Source organism: Mesoplodon densirostris, chromosome X, assembly GCF_025265405.1.
Source record: "Mesoplodon densirostris isolate mMesDen1 chromosome X, mMesDen1 primary haplotype, whole genome shotgun sequence".
Classification (NCBI taxonomy): domain Eukaryota; kingdom Metazoa; phylum Chordata; class Mammalia; order Artiodactyla; family Ziphiidae; genus Mesoplodon; species Mesoplodon densirostris.
The window spans coordinates 3699792-3721000 of NC_082681.1; the positions used below are offsets into that span (position 1 = coordinate 3699792).

General features: G+C 48.7%; 1 protein-coding gene across 6 annotated transcripts; it reads right to left on the bottom strand.

Moving 5' to 3' along the window:
• Positions 1–1920: 1920 nt before the first annotated feature.
• On the bottom strand, positions 1921–19382 carry ZNF275 (zinc finger protein 275). 6 transcript variants are annotated; one of them, XM_060087487.1, is made up of 7 exons: positions 19273–19382; positions 18230–18379; positions 13389–13469; positions 9750–9841; positions 9181–9288; positions 8185–8269; positions 1921–7877 (listed from the first exon to the last, which is right to left on the bottom strand). In XM_060087487.1, exon 7 carries the CDS (start codon positions 7846–7848, stop codon positions 6721–6723), a length of 1128 nt encoding a protein of 375 aa, XP_059943470.1. In that variant the 5' UTR covers positions 7849–7877; positions 8185–8269; positions 9181–9288; positions 9750–9841; positions 13389–13469; positions 18230–18379; positions 19273–19382; the 3' UTR covers positions 1921–6720. The 6 variants fall into 6 exon arrangements, with proteins under 6 accessions (XP_059943470.1, XP_059943469.1, XP_059943471.1 ...); XM_060087486.1 differs by lacking the exon at positions 13389–13469; XM_060087488.1 differs by lacking the exons at positions 13389–13469; positions 18230–18379.
• Between the last annotated feature and the right edge of the window lie 1827 nt (positions 19383–21209).

The window sequence follows — 21209 nt, forward strand, 5'->3', positions numbered from 1 at the left end:
TCTCAACCACTGCGCCACCAGGGAAGCCCTGAATGAAATGCATTTTAGCCCAGTGTTCCGATGATGACCTGGGCCAGCGGGGCTGGTACCCAGCAGATGCTCAGCATCTCTTGGAGGAGCTGGTGAGGGTGGACCTCGATGCAGCTCTGGAAGCTTCAGCCTAGTGGGCTAGGAGACTATTGGGAGTATTCTGCATTTTAGCAGAAGTATCCCCTTTCTACTTACATGCTGGCTATGGACTGCATGTCTGTGCCCCCCCCCGCCCCCGCCAACTCATACATTGAAATCCTAACCCTCAGTGTGATGGGATTAATAGGTGAGGCCTTTAGAGGGCTTTTAGGTCATGAGGATGGAGCCCCATGAATGGAATTAGTGCCCTTATAAAAGAGACCACAGAAAGCTCCCCCACCCTTTCCACCACAGGAGGACACAGCTAAATGACAGCCATCTATGAATCAGGAAGCAGGTCCTCACTGGATACTAGCTCTGCCAGCACCATGATCTTGGACTTCCCATTCTCCAGAACTGTGAGCAATAAATGTCTGTTGTTTAAAAGCTACCTAGTTTATGGTATTTTTGTTATAGCAGCCTGAATGGACTAAGACAATGCCAGCGGCCCCTCCCAGGTGGTCTGTGAGCTGGGCAGAAGTGGGCTGGGGCAGAGGGCCGTGGGTGGGAGCCTCCTTAGCAATGACGGAGGCTCAGACGCTGGCCCATGAGGTGGGGGGTCTGGGGACTGTGAACTCTCAGGTAAGCAAAAGACTTCTGGGGGCCCTCAGAGGAAGGTGGTGTTGAGAGAAGCTCCAGGGCTCCAGAAGGCAGGGGCACTAGAAGAGGGGCAGAAATGAACATTCTCCATCCACCCCCTGCTGGAGGTCCACAAGGCCCCAAGAGAAAAGCCCCAGGCTGTCCCCCCTCCCCTGGGCCCATTATTAGCTATTCAAGTGGACCTGTGGCCTTGACTTTTACACAGGGAAGTTTGCCAGAACAGAGCTTGCACGTTTTAAGGAAAAATCGGTGAAACTCTTAGTAGCAAGCACATCATGAAACCAGCAAAGCAAATGAATGGCTCTTTCCAAACAACTGGCTTGCAAGCAGAGAAGGCTGGGCTGCGGGTGGGGCAGGGTGGTATCACACCACCTGCTTAGAAGCTGCATTTGGGTAGAAGAATAATTGACAGCGTGATGAGGATAGGACCATGGGGGAAAGATGACATAGGCCTTGCCTGGGCGCCTCCAGGGAGACTGGGTTGGTGGGTGGAGTCATGCGCCTTTCCAAAATGTGGCTTCCTCTTGTTGGAGCACATCGTGGCCCAGAAGGGCCCAACCTAAGCACTTCCTGGAGCCCACTTTACACTTGGCCTTCCAGGATGGGGCAGCTGACTCCATGGCCGATCTCTGTTTGTTTGCATTTGGGAGGGTCAGGAAGCCAGCAGCCTGTCCTTGTCACCTGCCTTTTCTGAGGCTATGGACACTAGAGAGAAGGCCAGCCACTGGCCACCAAGAAGACTGACCTCCCCACTCCCACGCAGCCCAGAGAGGCTGGCTAATTCTCAAGTCCCAGAAGCCACTTCTGTCACCCCATTCCTGATTCCTAGGGGAGAAGCTCAGGGTCAAGCCGGTCTTCTGCTTCCACTTGGAATTCAGACCCAGGGGAGAGCTCCAGCTGGAGTGGAGGCAGACAACTGGCTGAATGACAGGCCCCTTCTGCCAAGGGACAGCTTAAACTTCCAGGAAAACCAGCCCTCTCTCTCAAGGCACCTCCTTTCCCCTCTAGGCATCCAGCAGGCAGTTGCAGGGGCGGGGAGGGGGCGGGGGGGGGGCAAGACAGGGGTGTAACTCCAGAGTGTGGAGAAAAGAGGAAGGGAAGAACTGATAAACCAAGCTTTGACAAAATAAGTCAAGGAAGACCAATGCCATTGAACATATATTTATTGAAATCTACTCGATGCAAGGCACTGTGCTAGATCTGGAAGGGGAATCAGACATGAAGGGTCACCCCTGTCTTCTAAGAGCTCACAATCTAATGGGTGGGGAATGGGTGGGGAGGGAGAAGCTCTAGTGCAAAGCTGATTATAGTAAGTGCCATAAAACAGACAAGTTAAGGAGACTGGGGAGGAATGAGAAAATAGTGCCAACAACCAAAATACAAACTGGGGCAGGACATTGCTGTTCTCAGATCTGCAAGTAATGCTGAAGGCCATTTTTGTTTAAAGAGACCATTTCTACTTTTGAAAATAAACACCCAACTGATGCAATGAGAACTACACAACGTAAGTATTCTAGTCATACAGAAGTTATCAATTCCCCAATCTGACGGATTTGCTACAAGTAGCGAGACACTTCCAAAATAAAGAACAGGGTGGGCGGTGACTTAAACTCATTTCCTGGGGCAAACATGGGGTCAGTACAGGAACAGTGCCCAGACAGAAAAGCATTGGTCAAACTCACTGAGACTAGGAGGCATAGATTTGCACCCACCCTAGCAAACAGAATACAGTATCACATTTAAAACAGGTGTTTACGACAGTCAGGTGGGCCTTGGGCCAGGAACGAGGGCCAGGTAGGACATGAGGAAAGCGAGCCGTGTTATTCTTCTCAGGAAGCAGCCAAATGGGACAATGCAACTGCTCTTGACAGACTGCAAAAAGCAGAGACCCACTCAAGCTGGCTTAGGTCAAGGGGTCTATGGCAGGGACACAAGTGGACCAGTGAGGGCAGTTGCCAGAGATCCCAGAAGGTAACCCAGTCAGGCCTCCCTTGCGGTGCTGGGGTTGAGGCTGCTCTGGGGGTGCCCAGCCGGAGCCCATAGATCTTCAAGCTGGTGCTGCCCATGGGGGCAACTCCTCTAAATCCCAGGTGGCTCCCTCTTTCTTCCAGCACCAACTAGAAACTTCTCTCTCAGTTTCCTTGTTTGTACTTCACAGTTGGAGAACCCGAAAGGTCTGGTCCGTGTCTCCAGCGCTGTGGACCGGTTGCTGCCTTTGAGTCAGGTGCTCAGTTCTGGTTGAATTAATGTGGCCTAGACAGGGTGGGGGCCACATGGCACACAATGGGGCTGGAGCCCCAGGCACGTGGAATGCAACCCCGTGCAAGAGAGACAGACGCCCACCGTAACCGGGTGGGGCTCAGTCTGGAATGACACAAGTAATGGGTATGACACAACTAATCCACACAGTTAATCTTATTAAGCAGCAAAAGTGGTAAACAGTTACTTTCTTTTGAAAATTTCAGCAAGTATTCAAAACTTTAATAAAAGCAATGGAGGGTTTCTTTCAGAATATAAGAAAAGGGCCTATTTCGAAGGAGAGCCAGCATTCTATATAACCCACCTGCTCTCCATTTGCCTTGCAAAAGGAATATGTGTGATTAGAAAGAAAAATGAAATGAGGTAGATACACAAATGCATAGACAAGCACACACGACAGCAAGTCTCATCACGTTTTGCATCTGACGTAGCAGTAGACCTAGAGAGTCCAAGGAAATCCACCCCCCAGGGACCAGAGGCAAACACTTGAACTCGGTGCAACTACAGGACACACATTAAAGCCACAGAGAGAGCACGGACTTCACCTGCAAACAGAGTGACGGAAAAGACGTGTTCACTCTGGCAGACGGTTTGTTCGAGAGAAAATCATAGAACCAAGAATGGAACAAAGGAAAGAAGGGCATGACGGGATGCCAAGATGCCGTGCCCTGGCTGCGGACAAGTGCAGCGGTGACGGCGACACTAAGTTCTGAGTTAATACTCCATCTGGATCCTTCATAAAACCCGGGCAAGACATGGCAAGGTACTTCCAGGTTAAGGTGCCAGACTTGCCCCGCCGTGGACGCCAACATTCCTTACCAAATAACAGTTGTAGCAAATACGTCATAACAGCTTGAAAAGAGAAAACTCATGAGAGAAGGAAGTAGTGATTTCACACACAGATTCACAACTACTGCAAGAACTGAGGCCCCCAGAGCAGAAAGAATCACTATGCAACAAGTGCTGTGAGCTTCTCTCCAGCCCAGGGGTCAGGATGGAGACATCACAGAGAGCCACTGGCGTGGCCTAGGGGCCATTCCAGAGTACCTTCTGGCTAAGGTCACAAGGGTCACTGTGGGACCCTGCTTCCTAGCCTCTACCCCAGGCACAGCTGCTGGGAAGTCACACTACAGCCCTGGTGAGGCCAGCTTCTATCTGTGGGCTCTGCAGGCCACTGGAGGAGCCAGGTTCCTGGCCAGCCCTTGCTGCTGAAAGTGACAGGCCAGCCCCAGGATGACCAACTTCTACTTTTATGCCACATGGGCCGTCGTCAGAAGGGCATCGTTGCCCTCCAAACCCTTGTTGTGCTGCCCCTCCTGGGCAAGGCTGTTACAAGTCACAGCCCAGGCCTGGTGTGGCCATCAGTGGGGCACGGTTCATCTCCGAGCCTTTGCTCTGTCGCCCCTCTTAGGTGTGGCTGCAGGAGGTGACGTCAGAACACATGGGTGAATTTCCCCTAGTTGCAAAAAGCAGAAGCCACCAAACCGACCTCTTTCTAGTTCCAGAATCACTCGCTAGGAGGATGCCATCCATGTGACAGTGTCAGTCGGGTAAGTTTTCTTGTGTTTTAGATGTCTCTTGGGTGGATCTGCTGCTCAGGCACTGAATCCACGCTGAGCATGGCCAAGGCTCCCAGGAGCTGGAAGGTTGGCCAGCTGTTGCCAAGACCAAGTTCGGACCACCCCATTGATCTAGGTGAGGCCCAGCCCTGCTGCTGAAGGTTAGGGCTATACTGAGGAACAGTCAGAGTGTGCTGGCCAATCCGAGATGGAAATTCCTCTTGAGTGCCTGAGTGGCCAGGTTGGATAGTCAAGTACCGCCCACAGACATGCAGAGTCTGCATCTTGGATGAGGAGTGAGCCTGTGTCTCCGGCCCATTTCCATCCAGCCTGCCCACCTGGAGCATCCACCTTCTGGTGGGGCAGGGTTTTCAACTTTTCATTTGTAATTCAAATTCTAGAAGAAAACGTCATCATCTCTAACTACTGAAGCAATGGAAGTTAAGACTTAACTGACAACAATGAATGTTTGGATACGTAAAAATCAAAAGCTTACACAACAAAAATGTAATATAACTGCTACAAAGAGCAAAGCAAAAAAACTGGAAAAGAGATCATCACAATCGATACAGAAAGAGCTGCTGTATAAAGTCAATATATCCAAAGGTAACTTGGTAACTGGTCAAAGGAGATGAACGTACTCTGCATGCAAGAAAACGGAAACAGTATTTTAAGTCATCACGTGAGAGAAAGAAGATGAGACTAGGAGTCAGGAGGCCTGGGTCCATCCTCAGTTTGGGTACTAATGAGTCATAGAACAACAGCAATAACCATGGTGATGATGGCAGATGACTTCACTGAGTGTGTACCTCCGTGCCAGGCACAGCATCGCAGTCATTGCGATAACCTTAGGAGGTAGTCCTGTGATCATCCTCATTTTACAGAGGTGGAAACGGAGGATTGGAGAAGTACCATCTAGGTCCCATATGAGAGGCTATCGTTCCCGAAAAGGAGGCGTCACCTTACACTTGAGTCCTTGCGACGTCCCTGTTATTACGGGGATGCTCTCTCAACTACTTGATTTTGAACAAAACAGTGCTGTTTGAGGACAAGACCCATTAGCCTGAAACAAATCCCATTCGATGCTAGCTTTGGATATGACTGGGAGTCACCAGATTGAATTGGTTTAAGAAAAAAGGACACAAAAGAAATTTAACTCAGATTTAGTACTTCTTCTTAAGAGTACGACCTCACAATGACAAGTGTTCGATGCTTTAAAAAAGCCTTTTAAAGGTCATTTAAAAAAAGAAAAACCTTAAGTGGTTGCATTGTACAGCTACAGAATAAATTTAAAAATGACAACAATCATTCTAATGTTACATGAACCTGTACTTATGGCTTGGGAGGCGATTTCTAGTGAGACCCTTGTGCAGGGATTGTCACAGTGCTATGTGGCACATAGCTAGGATGGATGGAAGTCATTGGGTGTGTGCTTTGAAAATGATGACTCCAAAGGGCCTCTGAGGTTGGTGAAGATGGTGAGGTTAGAAATGCATATGAGGAATTAGGATAAAATGATCTCATGGAGTGGAGCTAGGGCAAAAAGGAATCTTCTCTAAATTAATATATTATTCTATATAATACGTGATTTACAATATGTATGTAGAACTAAATTAATAAATTAAATATTATAAGACATTTGATTATTCTATTTACAACCCTAAAAATTTATAAATTCAAGTAGGCCAAAAAAGTTTGGGGCTATCGATCTTCTGTTGGGGAAAGTCGGGGTAACATTCTACGGACACCATCATTGAATAGCTCTGGGTCTCAGTTTCCTTGAAGGGGGAGCTTGCAGGAGAGGACCAAGCATCCCGAGCTCCACCCCCACATCTGGGTTTCTCTTCTCTTGTTCTCCAATTCAAGGCCTGTGCATTTAAATACCTTGAAGGTACTCGATTCCAGTTGAACCAGCCAAAACTCAATCAAAATGGTAGAAGCTACTCTCGATAGGCAAGATGGGAAACACAAACACTTATAAATTGCTGGTGGCAGTATAAATTGGTTTCAACCTCTCTGAAGAGAAAATATATAAGCGCTACAAAACTGTTCATCTCCTTTGACTCTGCCCTCCCCCTCTAGGGCCCCGGGCCCCGAGGGAATCCGCTGCCGGCCACGGGGCCGCGGGCCTTCCCTACTCGCGGTGGGTCGGTTGATGCTTCTGCAGCGCCGACCGCCTCTTGAACACGCGGCCACACTCGCTGCACTCGCAGCGTCTTGCTCCGCTGTGGGTCCTCCGATGGCGACTCAGGCCGGAGCTCCGGCGGAAGGCCTTCCCGCATTTGTCGCACTCGTAGGGTTTCAGTCCGCTGTGGATGCGCCGGTGTTTGATCAGGTCGGAGGGCCCCCGGAAGGCCTTGCCGCAGTCGCCACACGCGTAGGGCCGCTCGCCGGTGTGGATGCGCTGGTGCTCCAGGAGGCTGGAGCTCTGTCGGAAGGCCTTCCCGCACTGGCTGCACTCGTACGGCTTCTCGCCCGTGTGGATCCGCCGATGCTTGGTGAGCTCTGAGCTCCTCCGGAAGAGCTTGCCACAGTGAGGGCAGCCGTAGGGCTTGGCCCCGCTGTGGATGCGCTGGTGCTCGGCCAGGCCGTTGACCCCTCGGAAGGACTTGCCGCAGTCGTCGCAGTCGAAGGGCAGGTGGCCCGTGTGCATCCGCTGGTGCTTGAGAAACTCCTGGCGATCCAGGAAATCCCTGCTACACGTCTTGCAGGCAAAGGGCTTCTCCGAAGTGTGCAGCTTCTGGTGGCGGAAGAGGTGGGTGTTGACCTTGAAGGAGCGCCCGCATTCCTCGCAGTCAAAGGGCTTCTCTCGGCTGTGGACGCGCAGATGCTGACTGAGGCCTGCGTTCTTCTTGAACCTTTTCCCACATTCTTCACACTCGAAGGGCTTTGCCTCCCTCTCCATTTGCTCTCTCTTCTCCATGGCCTCATCAAGGGCCCGGCTGGGGCCCGGCCGGGGCTCTGCCGCCACATGACTCTTCCGGTGCTCGTTGAACTCAGACGCCCCCCGAAAGACCTGCCCGCAATCGCCGCACTCCCAGCCCTTTTCCTCACTGTGAATTCGCTGGTGCTGCACGAGGAGGACCTTAAGCCGAAAGGCATCCCCACACTCTTTACATGCAAAATGATGTTCTACAGGTAGATTCTGGGGGCTCCCTCCCCTCCCCTCAGAGTCCCTGTTCTGTTTGACCTTAGGGCTGTGCTCACTGGCCGTCGGGGAGCTCGTGGACGCCATCTCCTGTGACTGGGCGACTTCACCCATCCTTGGTGGTTGGGTCACCCAGGTGCTTTCTGAAATGAAAACCACAAGACACTGCAGTCAGCCGAGGCAGAAAGAAGGAGGTTACTCTCCTTCGTCAACAATCACTTTCCTCCTTAGACCGCTGCCAAGCACCGGGCCTGGAGGCCACCGGGGCAGGATGGTGGTTCCCCACCCAGCTGGAAACAAGCGCGGTAGATGGAAGGGGCATAAGGGCCTGATTGCTGGATGCTCCCTGTCAAGGTGATTGAGGGGCAGGCACACCACTCCCATCCCAAAGGCTCACCTGGGCCTCCCCAACGATGCCCTGGCATTCCTTCAGGTTTCTTTTTTACTCACCTGAATGCTCAGCTCAGTCCACGTGAGGGGATGGGTCTGACTTGCACCAGGTGAGAGACCAAGTCAGGATTCAAAACAGGAACTCCTGCTTGCGGAAAAGGAAACAAGCTATGGCAGCATCCAGAGATGACATCAGGATGGCGTAGGAATGGTTCAGGGCCTTTGAAGGGGAAAGCCTTTCAATCCCCAAAGTCTGGGTTGGCTGTTCCCTTAGTCAAGTCATTCATCCATTTAAAATGCCTTTCCCAACAGTCAGCTCCTTCCAGGGGCTGTGGATGAAGCAGGCTCTGGGCCCATCTGGGTGGAGTACCAGTTTGTCTTCCTGAGGAGCTGATCCTCCCTTTCCCCCATCCTCCCTCCTCCAGGTCTGCACATTGAACTTGGGGTTCTTCCATAACTGTCAAAGCTGACCCCTGGCAGTCTCTCCTCCGAAGAAGCCTCCCCACCTCACCACGTGCAGCCCCTGATGGTGCAAAGGAGCTTGCTACGTCAACGTCTCTCAACAGTAAACTACAGTAAAGTTGCCATGAAATTTATATAATTTGTGGGTTAAAAAAGTATTTAACTAGGTGGCATAGGAAGGGTGGGAGGGAGGGAGACGCAAGAGGGAAGAGATGTGGGGATATATGTATATGTATAAGTGATTCACTTTGTTATACAGCAGAAACTAACACACCATTGTAAAGCAATTATACTCCAATAAAGATGTTAAAAAAGTATTTAATTATAGTGGCTAGTTTGTTCTAATTTCTTTCCCAGTGAAAGACTGAGGGGGCTTCTTTCCATGCCATTAGGAGTTGGGAGGGACACCTGCTACTTTGAGATGTCGGGTGTAGCAGACCCTCTGTATTTCCTCACAGCCCATTCCCAGGGAGCATAAGCCCCTGGAAGGTGAGCTTGTGTAACGCTATGCCAGGTGCCCCTTATCCTACTCCCAGCTTTGTAGGACCATGAAGCTGGTGGCAAAGCCTGTGGAAGGGCTGGGGGCATCCTTACCCACAGAGGTCACATTCCTTCAATATGCCGGTGTCCTCTGCTCAGGATCCAGCCTCAGCCACTCCCTTTGAGGAGGTATTGTGCCACGTCATCAAACGTCACCGGATCCTGAAAGAATTCCCAGGGATAATCTGTCCTTCCATCCACTCTAGAATGAGGCAAGGGCAGTGCCACTAACCCCAAGGATGAGAGGTGAGAGTCTGAAGTGAGCGTGCATTGCTAACATGGAAATATAACTACAAGCCTCAAGAAGTGCTAGAAAGAGAATCTGACCACGTGCCAAGAGACCTGGGCCGTGGCCCTGGCTCCCACTGTCCTCCCAAGGGACTTCAGTTCAATCATTTCCTGGACTGAAATGCAGCTCCCCCATCAGTACGATGGGAATTACAAGCCCAGCAGGCAACCATTCCTTGGCAGACTCCGGGGAGAGAAGCAGAGAGAGGGAGGGAAGGCAGCAGCTGGGGTTCAGGCCCTGCTGTGTGTCATGCTGGGGCAAAAGGCAGAGTCCAAGGCCAGAATCAGGGAGCAGTGACAGATTCCCAAGCCAGACTGAAGGAAGCACAGCTCACCTGGGCCTCCAGCACCCCAAGGGGGCCTGCCAGGACTTGGTTTCCCAGGAATCCATCTTGGGGAAGGGCAAGACCCTGTGGGGCAGGCAGAGCTAAGGAAAGTGAAAAGAGCCGTGAGTGACAGCAGCCCTGCCTCTGGGTCCCGTGGGATGAGACTGGTGATTTCCTTTTCCCCTGTTTTAAATTTTCTTGAGTCTTCTCTCGCACAGAGGCTGAATGACAAGCCAGAGCACGGATATACCTAACAAAATGCATCCCAAACAGTGGGGAAAGTGGGCTGGCAGAGAATTGATACAGGCAGGCCAGAGGGAACCCAGACAAGACAAATGAATGTTAGCCCAGGCACAGGCAGAAGACAAACTCAGACCAACAGCCAGTGGCAGGGAGACTGGCTCTCAGAGACAGGTCGGCCACAGGCCTCATAGCAGTAGGCCTTGTAGAGTTCAATGCTCACACTGCACAGGAAGGAAGCATCCCCAAAAGAACATCAGAAGAAATAACTAGGAAGTGAGAGATCCTTCTCAACTTTGTAGGGGCAACAAAAAAACCAGACTGGGCTACTGGAGGGAAGACACATAACAGAGCAGGAGCCAGGGCTTCCTGACTAGCAGTAAGGCCCTCTAAAGGCCACACTCCACCCCACCGAAACAATTCACCAGGTGACGGCTTGCAGACAACAATGTTTCTGTGATATATTTGACAAAATGAAAAGTTGAACAAAATACCTGGAAAAAGACACCTCCAAAAAAAAAAAAAAAAAGATCTTCAAAGACTAAGTTGCTAAATAAAGGATCTGAACCACATGTATCAGTTGCCTTTTGTCTTTCGGATCCCACCACAGGTGTGCATGCATCCCAGGCCTCCCACTTCAGTGAGTTCACAGAAACAGGAACACAGTTTCTATTCTGATGTCAGGTCAACTCAGTTCACAGTTACATGAAAAGGAAGCATTTTTACACTAGCTCAAGGAGTACAGAACCCAGATACTCCAGAAATACTTTTACGTAAAATTAGATGTTATATTAAAAGGGTTAGACAGAGACTTCCACTTTGATGGAGTAACAAGGAACAGATTTAATGTCGTGCCATAAATAAGTAGAAAACTGGACAAAATAGATGTGAAACAACAGTGTTTAGATATTGGACAGCAGGCAGCACAGGATCATGATCCTTGAGAGAAGAGAACAAATGAGGTGAGCTTTATCAGGGTCCCAGATCTCTTCCTGGAAGCAATTTCCAGATTGAGAGTATAGGGAAGGGGGACCCAAACAGAGCTTGGTGGCCAGCGTTCAGGGAAGCTGAGGCAGACCAGCGTTCAGGGAAGCTGAGGCAGAACAGAGTTCCAGAAAGGAGGGAGCTATACAGAAAAGAGCTCCAAAAAATCTGTACGAGGCTCCCCTTTAGTCTTTCTTAACTACTAAGCCATGCATGCATAGAGTGAAACTCCCAAAGACTAGGAAAAGAATGACCAGGAAGCTGTAAGTTCAACAATTCCTAGGACACACAAAGGTAGGGAGATGTTCAGGGTCTAACCAACCAGAGCAGGGAGTCCTCAGTGATCACGTGGGGTAGTCAGTAGAGAATCAGAGGGGCCATACCTTAGTAGTAGGACTGATCTATCCCTGGAGCCACAGCTACCCTGGATCTGCTCTAGAAAAACTTGAAATTAGGCCTTGAAGGGATGCAACTATTCCACAAATAACTACCTCCCAAAACAAAGTCCAACAATTTTCACAGTGAAACAACAAAATCCAGACACTCAACAACATAATCTCTACAATGTTCAACATCCAATAAAAAATTAAGTAAATGCCAAGAAGCAGGAAAATGTGACTCATGGAAAGGAAAATAATGTCAATAGAAACACTCAGAAATGATCACTGACATGACAGAACTCACAGACAAGGATAACAGCTAGTTTAACAATGTATAACTATTTAAAGAAAAACAGGAACATAATGAAAGAAATGGATGATATAACAAGAACCAAATGGGACTTATTGAGGTGAAAACTGTAATATTTAAAATGAGAATTTCATTGGATGTGATTAACAGCAGATTAGACACAGCCCTCTCCCCCTCACAAAATTAGAAAATTTGAAGACATAGCAATAGAAATTATCCCAAATTTAGATCAGAATGAAAAACATATTTAAAAAACAGAGTCTCAGTGACTTGAGGATAACAGAAAGTGGTCTAATACATATGTAACTGCAATCTGAGAAGATGAGGAAAAGGAGGAGGGAGATGAAAGTATAATTGAAGAAATAATGGTTAAAGTGTATTGTTTTCTAAATTTGATGAAACCTAGATCCAAGAAGCCCAATTACCCCCTAGCAAGTCTAAACAAACAAACAAAAAACAAAACGAAAAAAACCCCCAACAACCCCACACATGTACACTAAGACACATCATAATCATATTGCTGAAAACTAGTGATAAAGAGAAAATCTTAAAGCAGCCAGAGGGAAAAAAGATGTTGTATACAGAGGAGCAAAGATAAGAATGGCTGCTAACTTCTTATCAGAAAATGTGCAAGCCAGAAAACAAGTGAATGACATTTTTAAAGTGCTAAAGGAAAAAAAAAAAAACATGTCAACTGAGACTTCTATATTCAGGGAAAGTATCCTTCAAAAATAAAGGCAAAATAAAAACTTTTTTAGACAGAGAAAAGCTGAAAGAATCTGTCACCAGCAGACCTGTACTACAAGATATATTAAAGAAAGTTCTTCAGGTGAAGGGAAATGATACCAGATGGAAACTTGGATCACAAAGGAATGAAGAACATCAGGAATGTAAATATGTGCAGAAATATAAACACTTTTACCTCTCTCATTTTTAAATCTTTAAGAGATAATTGAACATTTAAAGCAAAAATAATAAGGTAGTGCAGGGTTTATAACATGTGTAGAAATAAAATGTACGACTGTGTGCTTTACAAAGCCCTCCAAGACCCTGATGCATGCCAGTAGTGGAGATAAAATACAGTTCTAAAAAATAATCCAAAAGAAGAAAGGTAAAAAATACAGAGGAAAAAGAATGTATGGGGCAAATGGAAATAAATACCAAGAGGCAAATTTAAACACAACCATATGGATAGTTAAATTAAATATAAATGGACTAAACACACCAGTTAATAGGCAGAGATCATCAGATTGTATTTTTTTTTAAATGAGACTCAACTATATGCTGTCAACAAGAAACTTTAAATATAAAGAGTTTAAATGTAAAGACAGAGATAGGTTAAAAGTAAAAGGATGGAAAACAATATACTATAACCAACAGGAAGAGTCTCAATAATCCCAACATCATAAAAACATGAGGGAGAACTTTCTGAAGAATCCTAGAACTCAGAGCAGGAAGAAAACTGGAGAGCTTAAGTATAAAATCAATCGGTGGTAAGAGACAAGAAAAAAAAACAGAAAAAATTTAAAAAATAAATGAAAATGAAAAAAAATCAACAGGTGGCCAATGCAGAATGACACACAGCAGATTACAAAAATTTGAATCCTCCTTCAAAGAAGATTATAGACAGACAGTAACTGTTTATTAAAAAATCCAGAAAGTGTAGGGGAAGGGGAGAGAATGGTATATATTTATGTTTTAGGAGAAAAAAGGAATAAACTGAGAGTGACTCACAGTGAATGAGCACATCGAGACTGCAATGTGCACCACCCTGGGGTAGAGTCCAGGTCTAGAAAGGTCTTCTGCTTTCTGTTTCTGTAATGAATTTTTAGTAACCAAACTGCATTTCTTTGGTAATCAGAAAGGAACAACAAATTTAAAAGATTTCAGTTGACTTTGGATAAGAAAGATGCTCAGCATGCGAGAGGACAGGGCTAATGCCAAGGAGACAACAGGGAACTGCCCCTGAAGCTGGGCAACATCCCGAGGTGCCCACACAGGCAAGGCAGGCACAGCAGAGCAGGGCTGGCAGGAATATGTGGGCACTCCTAGAAAGCTTAGAGGCAGGTCCATGGGGTTGTCACTTCCTGGGATCATCCCCCCCAAGTTATCAGAACCATGACAGGTGTGAGCAGAAGGCCTTCTTTGGCCCCAGTGTCCACGGAAGCTCTATTTCCATCTTTAAGTTGCTGCCAGCACAGGTGCTCCCCAGTGTGTGAGGGAAGCCCCAGGTGCCCAGCAGCCAAGCCCTCTGTATCCCACTGTCACCTGGGCAGGGCACCCTCGGAGCAGTTGGATTCTTCCTGTTATACATTTGATGTCTGGTTTGACTTTGGCTTCCAATACAAAATGAACTGGTCGTAGATTACTTATACAATTCATTCTAAAAAATTCACTTCCAATTGACATTGAGGTTTTGTTGTCAAGTGGAATGGAGAGGAGAGCATCGCACCTTCGCCTCCTGAGGAAGATGGTCTGTTACAAGCCTCGTCTCACCACCCTCAGGCCGGAGACCTAAGGCCTTAACCCCCTCCAAGTCCCTGGCTGAGCCCACCACACCCATATCCTGCACCCCATGTCTCAGTCATTCCTTCCAGACCCTCGGCCTTCAACCTGTCATAAACACGCCAAGGCAATACCCCTGAGGGCCTCTGAACCTGCCTCAGGTGGCTCCTTTGAAGAATTCGGGCCTCACTCAAGTGTCACCTCCTCCAAATGACTTCACTCTCCAGCCCCGTCACGGTTTACTTATAACACTTTTCACTACCTAAAACGTATCCTCCGAAATTGCTTGTTTTTACCTGATTCTCCCTGGGGGAAATGTCACCTCTGACAGGACAGGGCCCTTCTCTTTCTTGGTCACCCCCGAATCCCCAGCATCTGCAGCAGCTCCTAACACTCAGTGGGCATGTGAGAAATTGTGGGCGGAGGGGTGTGTTAAATGCATCAAACTTCCATTAACAGAGCACCTACTATGCGTTTGGCACTGTGCTTCTCCCTTCACATATCGCCACCTATAGTCATTCCCGCCTCCATTTTACAGAGAAGGAAGACACAGATCTGAGAGGTGAACTAACTTGCCTAAGGTCTAGCTCCCAAGATTTGAGACATTTCAAACCACACCAGAAAAGAGAGAAGTAAGATGCCACCAGGTAATATCTAACACCAGGCCTTATCCAAAGGCCATGCAGCCATTGAGTGTCCTTGAAGCCTAATGGTGCGTATGGGTTTAGGGGACTGGCTTTAAATCCTCCCATGAACATGCCATCACAGACCTTCCCTGCGCAATAGATACACATGTCATTCTCTCTCACTCACAGTTTTTCCAAGCCACCCATGTTTAATTGAGCAGGTCCTCCTGAAGTGTTCCCACCAAAGTGTTTTCACTTAATTGGCATGATTAACTGTTGAAGTCCTGGAGCCACAACCCCCAAGTGAATTGTTAATTATCCTTTAATTCCTGTGTAGCAACAGGACTGGCCCTTCCTGTACCAGGCTTGCCCAGGGGACTTAACCTAAGTGCACTTCAGATCACTACCCACAGTGACAGAACCCATGGACACACAGAGAACATTTCGAAGGTGCTCATAAAAATGGGAGGGAAAAAGTGAGCCCTGCTTTCACAAAAGGAAGCTAAACTCTGCACAAAGAACAAGGTATATCGGGTAAAAGCTTTATGAGATGCAAAGGAAGATCATTAAAAAAGATAATACACATTAATTCCACTGCAGTTAAAAATAAAATCATCATCAATCCTGAAAACAATCTGATAATTCAGAAGCCGGATTGCCCAACTGCTCCACTTTAAAATGGTGGAACTAATCTGGAAAAGAAACTGCACTCTGTGACAAAAGTGACACATACAGGTGTCTACTGCCTTCCAAAAGTGGACCTTGGGAGATCAAGGTCAAAGCCATTCCAGGCACAATATGAAAACCATTGTAGTGCACCCGATGGATACAGAGGGTGATCCTGATCTTGAATGTGAGGCACTTTCACTCACCATGCAAAAGCATGCCCCAAATCTTGTAAGTGCACTTCTTCACCCAACCAGGAAAAGGAAGTTGGTAGAAAGACTATGGGAAAACAAATCTTTGCCTCTTAATATAAATATTATCTTCCTTCTTTAAGTGGGATCTGAAGTATATAGTCTAATGACTATATTCTCCCAGAGAGTGAAGGCCCTATCAAGGTTGACTGCGAATTCCACTCTGGACCTAGCCAAGTACCACAGACACTGCAGCTGCTTCACAGACACATTTCTGAAAAATCATGCTTCCTAAAACATGGGAGTTCACGTGAGTGAACAAATGTTCCTGAAATGTGCTTTAGATGGCAATGTAAATTTTAACCAGCTTATTTAAATCCAATTTTCCATACTGAATCAGAAACACTGAGAACCAAAACAATCATTTCACTTTGATCTGAAAGAACAGAAGTTAACAGTTGAACCCAGTGGAGACAAAAGCCAACAGTTGTCACAAAAAATAGTGAATAATTAGGTGTATTCTGGTCACCTTTGAGCTCGGGACCCCTCCTTAGGATGTCTGGCTACTAGGAAAGTTCACTTCTGAGCCTAAAAGATCAGTGTTAGACTAATTCCATGGCACAAGTAGCCAAGCAACCTCTTCAGCAGGTGCCATCCTTCCCTGGGCAGGGGGGGCAGGGGAGAGGGAGCAAGGTCACCCAAACTAGATCAATCTGGCAGCTTCCAGAAACTTCAAAGGGGTGCCAGAAACACCTGGACTCCCTGGAGCATCTAGATAAGGACCTGAAACAGAATGTCCTCAGGCCCCAGAAGACAACAGGTGGCTCATGGTATTCATTTCAGTTCTGGGCCAGAGCAAAAATGCCCTGGAGGGAATCTTTATAGGCCACATGAGAGACTGCACTCTCGATCATCTAATTCAGATGGGTGCCTTCAGCTCCCTCTCCCACCCCTAACCCTAACCCTAACCCTAAATCATCCTATTAATTACCTAGATTCAAAATTCTCCTTACTGGATATCTGTCCTCCCTTGAGTTGTGTTGTTTAGATCGAGAGAACTATCTCTGGGCAAAGATGGTTCAACGACACTGGCATATATAAAAATATAAGTGCTTCCAGAATCAAAAATAATACTTCTCACCATCTTGCATCCCCATGGGGTCTTCTAACAGCATGGCCAGCTTTAAGGCCAGCAGACATGGTCTATAAATATCCAGACTTGCCCCAAAGAGAGATGCAGGGATGGCATCGTGTCTCAGAACAATTCTGAGCGATTAGTCAGGCAGGTAAGATCCCACCTGTTGGACTGAAATAATTTGGGGGGACAGAAGCAGATTTGGGTACTCCTTCCGGGAACATGTCTTTTTTGGGTCATGAGTGCTCAACCAAAGGACAGGCTGTGAGACTGAACACACTGTTGAGACCCCAATCCACCTGAGTCAGGCAAGGTTGGGATCCTGAGCCAAGCCCCTGGGCTGGAGCTGGGCTTAGCCTTCAGCAGCTCTCAACCCGTCCCGCCAGGATGTGGCTGCAAAGGCCCCATTTGGGCCCACCCTGTACTGTGCAAGTGCACTGCTACTAGAAGTGAATCCTAAAGGGCCAAAAGAGAGGGTGTTTCACCAGGAAAGTCTGTTTCTCTTGGGATGTTTGTGTCTGTGTGTGCCTTTTTCTGTGTGCGTGGGTGGGAGGCATCTGTCTCCGTCTTCCTTGTTTTCCTCTCTCACTCTGCCTGGGCACCTGTCTCTCTCTGTTTAGGTTTCCATTTTCTTTGCCTTCTATAAAAAGCCAGAAGGTAGACCAGAAGGGGATTTTGTAGTGCTTGTTGTACTTAATTGAGGGAAGGTTTATGTTCCCATTTCCCCAAGAAGACACATGCTCTCTTACTGAAAATCAAAATACATTTTAAGTATAGCTTCGTTTAAGTCACACTGCCCAGGATATGAACGATTCTAAATGGGGGTGGGGGAATGCTGTGCAAATCCCAAGGGGCCCTGGGCAGTTGGGGAGCCCAGGCAGGTTAGGGCCAGGGTTGGATGGGTGGGTTAGAACCCTGGCCTGGGGTTTGCTAAGAACTCAAGGGACAGAGTAGCTGGTGTAGGTGGGGATGAGAACTCTGCATTTTCAACCAGCACTCAGGAAATTGGGATGCTGATCTGTGCCTGGTTAGCACTGGGCCCGTCTAGAATCTGGAGGCTTCCTCACCTCCAGGGCTCATCAGACAGGACTCTGGCCCATGAGCCTCCTGAATGGGATCCCACCCTCTGTGCTAACTGTCAGCTTTCTGGGAAGAGAATTCACAGTTTCTAGTGATTTTCTAAGGGGTCTCCTCACCCAAAGAAGGCTGAAAATCACTGTTCGATAGGATTCTAAATGTAGATCCTAAGACATTTGGGGGGAATGGATTGGACTGTGTTAGGCACTGTGCAAGCTGCTTCTACTCAAAGGCCCAGGGAAGGAGGGAGGATGGGGGATGGGGTGAGGCAGCATTAGTACCCAGAGCGGGTGCTGTTCTAGCAAATCCCATCTGCAATCCTTTGGTAAAAGAAAAATGTCAGGTCTGAGGTTGAAGAGGAAATATTTCACTGACCAAGGAGACTGAAGGGGGCTGGTGGCCCCCAGCTGGGCCAACGTTGGCTGGAGGGTGTCAGTTGGAACAGGGTGGGACCTCCGGGAAGAGGGCCAGGATTCTGGCGAGGTTGGTGTTTGAAAGGGACCATGGGCTTCGGGCAGCAGGCGACTGTGTGGGGGGGGGGATGGAAAAAGACATGTAGTTAATCACCCAAATATAGACTAGAGGAGGCAGCAAAGGAGTTTGGGGGGGCACTGGAGCGGGTGATGGTGGCCCCAGAAGGGCGACAGAATAAGCACTGTTCAGATCCAGGGCCTTGAGCTCGTTTTCACCCAGCAAGGGCTGCCCCTCCCCCTCCCTCACAGCATTTGGGCTCTAGGCTGCCCCCCATCCTTCCCAACAAGCTGACGCTCGACCCCCACCCAAAAGGAAAGGAGAGACTCCGCCAGCAGGAAGTCCCCAGTACTGTCCCCAGTACACCTACCCCGCGTCTCTGACTGCTGTTCAGCCCCTCCCCCAGACTGGGGAAAAGCCCTTTAACACCCCCCAACGCCCCCTCCCACTTGGCCTGCTCTGCGCTTGGGGTGGGGGGGTCCCCTCTTCCCATAGCGACCGGTTCCCATCCCTTAGCGTCACCCCAAAAGCAGCGTAGGCCTCAGCACGTCCAGCGATTCCCGCCCCTAACCGTCGCCCCCTGTCCGCCGCGGGAAGGCCTTCCGCCTCTTCGCACCCACCATCCCGGACCCGTCTCCCGCTCCACCTGGCCCCAGGTCCGAGCTGCTTCCCGCGGGAACAGAGACGCCCCCCAACAAAGCTTGGCCGCCCCCTGCCCCCCCACCGCACACTTTCTGGAACACTCACCCCAGTCCTGCACACTCTCCTGGGCCGTCCCCTGCACATCCTCCCGAGGCCCAAACGATCACCCGGGACCCGCACATTCATCCGCGACTCCCAGCACATCCTCTGGCGGCCCGCGCGCTCATCCCGGCCCCGCACACCCTCCCGGGCCCCGCACACCCTCCAGGGCTCCGCGCACATCCTCTTGTGGCCCGCACGCTCACCTCGGCCCGGCGGCGGCCAACGCGCGGTCCTTGGCGGAGCGGCGCTGGCGCGGCCCAGGCCCGGCGTGGCAGGAAGCGCCACGGAGCCGCCGGCACCCGGCTGAGCCCAGCAGCTCCACGGCGCGTTTCCGGAGCCGCGGGCGCCGCCGTGGGTAGTGGGAGAGCGAGGCCCCACCCTGGCTCCGGCCCCGCCCGGCCCGCCGGTCTCAATTGGCCCGGAGAGGGGGCGGGGCTGGAAGGGGGCGTGGCCTAGCCTGGGGTGGGTGGGTCAGGCCAGACCCCAGGGGAGCTGCGCGGTGGGGACAGGTGCTCGGGTGGAGGCTGGAGGAGTAGAATGAATGTACTAATGAATGAATGAATGAACTAGTGAATGAACCAACAAGCCCACGAAGGAGGGAACGAAGGAATGGAGAGGACCCCTCCCCCTTGGGCGCCTTTAGGACGGGAATATGGGTGGAGGGATGAGAACGGAGGGCGACGCAGAGCAAAGCCAGTCCCCACTGGAGGGGTCAAAGCGCCTCGCTCAGTCACGGAAGGTGTGAGCTCTCGCCGGGCCAGGTACTGAGAATACAGCTGTGAGCAAAACCAGGCTGCATCCCTGCCCTCAGGGGGCGCGCATTTGGCGCCCAAGAGCTCCTGTGAGTTATGTGTTTGTGTGTGGGGGTGTGCACACGCGCGCGCCCGCGTGCTCGGGTAAAGGTGGAGGGGAAAGTCACTTGAGGTAATTTCAAAATGGCAGGTCATACTAAGAAGAGAAAAGAACAGGATTCTTGGATCGGGGGTGCTGCAAGTAGTGACAGCCACTTCCAGAGGAATTTCTGCCAGTCAACAAAGATCTAGGAAGCTGCTGCACCCTGCAGTGTGCTAAGCCCATCGATGCTTTCTTGAAGATTCCTGTTTCGTAAGGAATACAATAATAAGGGTCAACAAACAACACACAAGAATGACAAGAACTGTGAAGAATATCAATTAGGGGGGTGTTTGGGAGTGACGGGTGGGGAATTTCAGTGAGGCTATGGTTGATAATGAGACTTGAATGACAAGAAGGACTCAGCCGTGTGAAGGTTGTTGATAGGAAGAGCATCCACAGGTAAAAGGAATAGCAAGTGCAAATTCCCTGTGATAGGAACCAACTGGGCATATTCTAGGATCAAAAGGAAAATGCTGGAGAGCAGTAAGCCAAGGGAAAAAGAGCCACACTAGCTGGGCACTGAAATTAAGTCTGAAGGACACGGTCTAACTTTTTTGTTCATTTTTTATTAATATACATTTATTGTTTTATTAATGATAATGATTATAACCAACTTCTTAAATATTCCTGTAACAATTTTATCTGTTAGATGCTACCAACTTTTTTTCTTATTTACCTTCCACATTTTATTATGAAAACTTTGCAACATACAGATCAATTGAAAGATTTGTACGCATATACCAATCACCAATATTCTACAATTAGCATTATGCTACACTTGCTTGATTGCATGGTCATCCTTATTTAACTGATCCATTTCAAAGTATCAATAAGTTGCAGACATACAAGCACAGTTCACCCCTTAACACTTCAGCACACATAGCATTACCTAGAGATCAATACCTGTTTACTGTTTTTTTTTTGTTGTTGTTGTTTTTGGAGGTAAAATTTACATACAGTGAAATGCGCAAGTCTTAAGTGCCCCATGCAGTGACTTTTGACAAATGCATGCACCAAGCTCTTGTCAGGATACTGAACATTATCAACACCCCAGAAATCTCCTCTGTGCCCATTCCCAGTCGGCTCCCACCACAATTCCACACAGAGGCAACCGCTGTTCTGAATTTTTTCCATCTTAGATTACTTTCGCCTATTTGAGAACTTCATATGGATGGAATTATATGGTATGTACTATTTTGTGTCTGGTTTCTTTCATTCAGTATGATGATTTTGAGATTTATCTATG